The 7269-nt window shown below is 41.4% G+C and overlaps 1 protein-coding gene across 1 annotated transcript in view; it reads right to left on the reverse strand.

Moving 5' to 3' along the window:
• Positions 1 to 4713, reverse strand: part of ROCK1 (Rho associated coiled-coil containing protein kinase 1) — a 1374854-nt gene extending 1370141 nt beyond the window's left edge. The window contains exon 1 of the mRNA XM_069219991.1: positions 4307 to 4713. Coding sequence (XP_069076092.1) covers positions 4307 to 4402 — 96 coding nt within the window. The 5' untranslated portion in view covers positions 4403 to 4713. The remainder of the gene's footprint in view (positions 1 to 4306) is intronic.
• Between the last annotated feature and the right edge of the window lie 2556 nt (positions 4714 to 7269).

Raw genomic sequence — 7269 nt, forward strand, 5'->3', positions numbered from 1 at the left:
AACCCTCTTGAAGAGAGCCTAACAAGGATAACTATGCTGCAAATAGTCTATAGTTGGGTTTGGCAGGAGGGTTAACTAAACATGTCTACTATGTTAATCTGCGACAACCCTTGACACAAAATACCTGTCTACAGGCATTAAAACTGCGCAACTGTTCACCTACAAAAGCTTATTGGCTTTGTTGTATGTTTTTCACAATAAATATGTCAGGTTATCTGCCTTTGCTGTAGCTTATCATAACAAATAGGTGAGATCTACGGCTTCTAGCATGCCTTTCCCAGTGAACAAGTTGTGCATGTAGCCTTTATCATAGTTTATCACAATAACCAACTCTGGCCTTCTGCAGTGTGCTTACGCTTTCCTGCAAGGCAACCAGAAGCGATACTGCTGTAAAATGACCAATATGTATAAAATTATGTTTATCAAAACAATTTTTAAAAAAATCCATTCTAAAATGGAAGAAGGATTGTCAAAGCACAAATCTACAGCTAAGTGTTGTCAAAGGGGCTGAACATCACTGACATCTCTGAATCCTAAAGAAATCTATAAAATCCAACCTAGCAATACTGGTCTACAGGCTTTAACAGTGTAATATAAATCCATTCTTAAACACAAAAGCTTTCCGTAATAAAAATGGAAGGTCTCTTAGGTTTGCCATAACTGTTCACAATAAACCCATGTCATTGGACATAAATATTCATAATGTACCAACAGTTCTAATAGCTCTTGGGACTTACTTGTCACCATAACCAAATCAGTCCTACTATATTAAGCATAATCTTTCCCATGTGGCAACCATCTAGTATAAAACTACAAATACTTAATTACAGCATTGAAAAGCAATATACAGTCACACCAAATAAGACCTAACCCGAATTCTCAAAGTGAAAAATTTACACCTGCAAAGTTTGTCAGAGTACAAATCCATTGCCTACCATGTAATCTGTGAGATTCCATGTAATAAAGTATCGGTCTACAGACACACAGTATAACAATTGACTCTAAAGTACTTATTGGCTTTAGGATATCCTTTTCACAATAAGCATGTCAAGCCTACTGCTTTTATCATCTTTTCATAAAACACAAATCAGACCTATGAAATGCAACTTTACTTTTTCTAATTTTATGTTAACTGCATATGTAAGGAGCGCTAATCACCCGGGATGGTATACAAGCACCATAGAATTGCACTTTCTGCGAGGTGCCTACTTGAAAAGCCAGGTTTTCAGTTTCCTTCTCAATTCATGGAGGAAGCTGGAAGCACTGATTGGGAGGGGGGAGCTTGTTACAGGTCTTGGGGGTGAAGTGGGAGAAGGAGCGACCTCCCATTTTTGTGTGGCCAATATGGGTGAAGCGGCATCCAGCTGATCAGAGGTGCCTGTTAGGGTGGAAGCGGATGCAGTCACTGAGATAAACAAATCCTAAGTACCCATCAGGACTATAGCTCTCATCGTTGGGTTTTCAACATAACCAACTCAGGCCAACCAAAGTCAGCTTAAGTTTTCCCATTAGGCAAACATCAGGTATAAAGTCATAAACGTACAAATAAGTACAAAATTAGTATTGGTAAAACAAAATTCAACTTCACCTAGGTGGGGTTAACAAGAACTGGGGAGTTCAACGCCAAAACTTTTGCCTAGTAAAGTAATTTAAGGATTCCATCTAACACAATACCTGTCCACAGGCTTCAATACTGTAATAATAAATAATCTTTAAATGCCTGCTGGCTTTACATACGTTTTCACTATAAGGATCTCAGACCTAATGTCTAGGTAATAGCTTATTTTAACTGATCAAGCATGTAACATTGATCACTGCATCTCATCATGAGACTCAGTCCTGCTGTACTGTATTGAAACAAGCTTTCCAAAAGACAAAAAGTGCAATAAAAGCACTCGTTTTCTACGTAAGAACAGAATTAAATGCTGTGCTCAATCATTTCAAAAAGAGGATGGAGCAAAAACTCCTTACATGCTCTATTTCTGGTGATCGCATAAACTATTGTGACAACTACACTAGAAGGGAGCGAACAGGTAAGTGAATTAGGTGAGATAAAGAGAATGAGATACTGAGAAGCAAAAAAGAAGAAGCCAAAAGCACAAAACTAAAAGTGGAAAGCTGAAGTCTAACAAAGACTCCAGATAAAAAAAAGTCCTCCTAAACAGAAGTGTATTTAGTTACTAAATTCAAGATTAACCCACTAGTTTATAGCTCACAGACAACCCAGAACAAACCTTTCAAAAAAAGACCTAGTATGGAGTGTATGGTCTATTATTATAGTGCCATATGTACACCTTGTTACAAATTGGTGGTCCGCACTCAATGGTTTCAAGTTGAAGACAGAGATCCGGTTTGAAAATTCATACTTCCTGGAAGCTTGCCATCACTATACAGCCTGAAAGCAAATAGTACGAGGAGTAACATGAACATATTCCAGATTAGAAAAAAAAATACAAGTCACCCCAACCTTCCGCCATACCGACTGCAGTCCTTGGCACATATCTGCGCTTAAAGCTTAACAAGAGGAAAGATAAAGCTCACGCGTTTTTTACCCCAAATAACTTTTGCTCAACGCATATTTATCAACCATTAAAGATAAGCAGTGGAATAACGTGTGAAATTTACAGCGCTGCGGTAGTGAAACTGAAATGAACGTATACTCGTGATAAACCTAATTCAACCCTACTCGAATCACTAATACGTCTTGTGCTCCTACAACATATGCAGTTCAATCTTAAACATGCTTGAAACCCGAGCCCACGGTACAAAGATTAGAGAGAGGATATTTGGGTCATTCCTATTATTACATTTAAAATAAAAATAAACACCCACCGTTCACTGCCACGCAGACATTTAATATAACAAATGGATCAAATGATATAAGCCGTTAGGAAAAACACTTGAGATTATAAAAGGTCAGCAGTGTTATCGGTAGCCCACTCACTACACCAGCCAATCAACTAAAAATGCGTACGAATGGTGTATGCCAAAGGGTTAACTTGAACTTTGCCGCATTTAAAACGTCTGTGTATACATTCATGTATACGCCCGGTCATAAATGGGTCTACCGATAAAACAAAGCATTAAGGAATAACGCCCAGCCATTAAAACTGAGACTGCTGCTCAAGTGACGATTTGGGAAGACCACTACAGTTCTCGAAAGTACAGCTAATGCTGTCAAAAAGAACTAAAGCAAACTCAAGTAGACCCTGCCTAGCGGACCCTTGCAATTTAGGTGAGCTTGGCTAGAAAGCTGAACCACTTTCCAAAGCCAGCCTAGGAAATCGGATTGACCGCACAACAAAGGGACCGGAGGAACTCAGCCTAGCGCAAGTTTAAAAAAAAATGCGAATCTCACTTCCTCATCATTCACACTGTTAAACTCTGCGTTCCGTAACACCATAGCCCCACCTTGGAATCACTTTTAACACAGGCTCAATCAATGCAAAGAAAACATACATCTAATAACGCACGGGTAGCCTTTAACCCATGAGGATAAGCTTCTTCGCCCACCGTAAGATTAGTAAACGGTATACAAACAGTATAATACAACCCGATACATATTGTGTCGGTATGCACAAAAAAGGCCTTAAATCTTTCCAGACTCAAGAGCTGCTTGAAGAGGTGTATAGCTGAAACTTTTACAAAGAAAACAGACACAGGGGGTGGGTACCAAGTGGAGAGGGGCTGCTGACATACTATCTGCCAGCGGGTTCTCGTGACACCTACACTGAACTGGCGGGGATGCCTAAAAGTCACTGGCCGGATTTCTTTTTTGGAGGGGGTTAGCGAGGACTCTTTCCTTTTAGGGAAATTTTATGCAGAAACAATGATCGGTTTGATAATTGCAGTCCAAATAAGTGAGGCTCGCAGCAGGCACAGAACTCGAGTAGAGACGATGGGGTAGGAGAGCCTGACAGGCGCTGCCACTAGCTGCAGCCAGGCTCGCACACGGCTTGGGGGCAGGTAAACAGTCCCAGCCCACAGGTGCTAGGCTCGCCCTCTCACACCCCAGGGCGGTGCCGTGCAGAAGCTGTCACCCAGCGGGGTGTGCTGGGAGCACACAGGGCCGCCCCCGAAGGGGCACTGACAGTTGGCGCAGCGCCAAAGTTAGGGGTCGACTGAGCCCGTCTCCCCCACTTAAAGTAAACATTTAAAGCAGTCCGACTGCGTCCAGAAACAAACTTCACTTTGCAAACCCACAGTCCGATGACAGCTGTAAGTCGGTGGTCTATGCAGCTCCTATTCTGAATCGGTCACACCTTTGCTCACCCTCCCGAGATATACACTTCGCCAGCTCTCTTACCAGCAGACAGTCGGTATTGACTTGACTGGCAGGATCCCGCAGCATGGCATCCATCCGCCCCAAACGGGCCTCCAAGTTCTCTCCGGTGGTTGACATGATGGTTCAGCAGCTACTTTGTTCTCCGTCTCTTGGTTCAGTCCCAGAAAGAATGCATCACCCACAGGGGTCAGTGGGGTCCACCGTGGCGGGACATGACGGGAAAGTGGTGCCGGTAACTCCTGAACCTGCTTTCCTATAGGGTGAGGAAGTTGAAGGTGATTTGTGCTAGGGTCGATTTAGCTCCAGGTCCTTGTGGGCGGGCTGACAGTCCGATGTCCTGGAGGGGAGCGGAGGCGCCCTCACCAACCGACAAACATGTCCGCCTTCCTGTTCAAACACCCGGGAGGGAAGGGGCCACGGTGCCTCCTGCGCATGCGCGACCGGCTCGGCAGCCTCCCAGGCCCAGGTTCTCTCGCCTCCGCCTCCGGCTCTGGGAGAGGCTCGTGCCCGCGCGCGACTGGCTGTCAGCTTGCTGGTACGCGCGCGGAAAGCGGAAGCGCGCGCTGAACTTGAAGCTGTGCCGGGTGGGCTATCTAGCAGGGGAAGCACAACCCCTAATCTTCCAGTTTTTATCTAATTCGTAGATTTGAAGACATATGTCACAAAAGCTTTGACGTCATTAATAATAAGAGAAGTGACCAGCTAGATAATACAAAATTCCAAAAACAGAGAGGCAGTACTTTTATATGTCTAATGTGGCTTCTTAAATTAACTGAAACAGACACGGTGGAATTACCTCCTGCAATAGCCGTAGTGATGCAGTGTCACCATAATTTATTTGCTCTTGCTGAAATGCAAATGGTTAACCTGTAACACCCAAGTGTTATTTACCTGTGGCCACGTTATCTCACATTTAGTAAAACGAGTGATATGTATGTCTAACTACAGATAGGGTTTTGGTAATTAACATTGACAAGAGTGGGAGCTTAAATTCATTTTGAAAGGTTAACGTTGCATTTCTGCTTGTTTCCATACTTCTTTTTCTTTGTTTCAAGCAGTAGCGTCACAGTGTTCCTGTTAAAAATCGTTTCTTGTTAGCTTTAAGTTTGCGTTAGAACAACCTAAAGAAGCAGCAGTATTGTGTTGGGGAACTTCTGTTTGTTCAGAAATAAGTAGCCCAACACCTGTCTCCAGGAATTCAAAGCTTCAACTGACTAGCAGTGGTTGGAAACCATGGAAAAAGGATGTTGAACGGGAGAGCATGTTACATGTAAATAGAGAGCAAGACTACATCTAGATTACATACTAACTAGAGATACATCAAAACGAAAGAAGCCAAAAACATAAATACATTATATCACCTTTCACCTTATAGAACAAAGAAAATACAACATGTTTAGAAGTTAGTGCAGGTAATAATCCTTACATTTTGTGGGCATGGAAACATAGTGAGAAACTCTAGCATTTCTGGATAACAGTATGCAGCAGATTTAAGTAGAAACAAAGTGTTTATTCTTCTTAAGAGAACCAGTTGTCTATCTCCATTCCAGCCTCTCACTAACTGTCACCTGATCGCTGCTCCTACTCTCTAAAGGCATTCCAAAGCATGTCCTCACCAGCTTCCATAGCTATGTAGACAGAGATAGTTCCACTCTGCCTATAGTTCCACTCGGCCTACATAGCTACCGCTACAATGTTATACATTACCACACACCTCCCCCTTTTCCAATAGAAAATAATTTAACAGAAAATAACTTATTCTCACTACTGTCGAATTCACAAACACAATTTTACATATTGTAACCTTGTATATGATTAGATTTCATATATTACAACGTCAAGGACTAGCAATATGGATCGCAACAAGATAGAGGATGAGTTATTTAATATCTTAGAAAAAGGCAATTAGGTGAATGTAGGAATTCGGAGTGGGAACAAGAAACCCAACGAAGGTTTGAGGGACAAGTTTATAAAACTGGAAAAACACAAACAGAATGAAATATAAAAATGGTGGGTTGGAACGACTTTATGACAATATGTCAAACTTAACAGAATACCCAGGGAAGTAAGAGCAGAGATCTCTCCCACATTCGATTAATTAGACGATGATCTTTTACGTTTATGGGGAAAAATACTTACATCAAGCTCTATGAGATTAATAGATATTTTGATTGCAAATGCAGACAGAAAAGTCTCTAGATTACCAGCAGAAATCTTGATTTTAGAATATGAGATTAAAGAATTGCATCTAGATGAAGCAACCAGTAAGAACTATACAATACTGGACGAAACAGTTGCAAGACATCAGGATGAGACTGCACACAGAAAAGCAAATAAATTCAAATGGAATGAAGTAGATTATAGAAATGGTAGAAGTTTTACTTTCTCTAAAATCTATGATCATTTAGTAAGGGGTGGGGACAACAAAACACAGATAGCAGAGACAGGATTGCAAAGCTCTGAAACAACTTCTCTAAGTGCCACACAAACTAGTGAAAGTGACTTAGATGCAGGAGAGAGAGCATCGGCTCATACGGAGATCATAGAAGATAATTCTCTGTCTTTTTTAAGGGCGGTACAGAGAATCAAACAGAGACACCCAGAACAAATGTGGAGAAAAGACATCTGTAGGAAGCTGTCTCTATATATACTATCTCAAAGTGGTAGATCGTGTGCACAGAGTCCAGGGGCTCCCCAAGAAGCGTGATAGAGGCAATAATAGATAATACTAATGCTTTATTTGTGGTAGTGTGGTTGAGCAGTAGGCTTATCAGAGGGTAGTGTTTAGCATTTGTTGTACACACACAGGCAATAAATGGGAGAACACACTCAAAGACTTAACTCCAGGCCAATAGGTTCTTATTTAGAAAAATATTATTTTCTTAATTTATTTTAGAACCACAAGATTCAGAATTCAAGTAAATAAATTGTAAGGTACTTTGCATAGGTAAATACAGAACTTTGAATCAAAACAATAATGTACA

This window comes from Pleurodeles waltl, chromosome 2_2, assembly GCF_031143425.1.
Source record: "Pleurodeles waltl isolate 20211129_DDA chromosome 2_2, aPleWal1.hap1.20221129, whole genome shotgun sequence".
In the NCBI taxonomy this organism is placed as follows: domain Eukaryota; kingdom Metazoa; phylum Chordata; class Amphibia; order Caudata; family Salamandridae; genus Pleurodeles; species Pleurodeles waltl.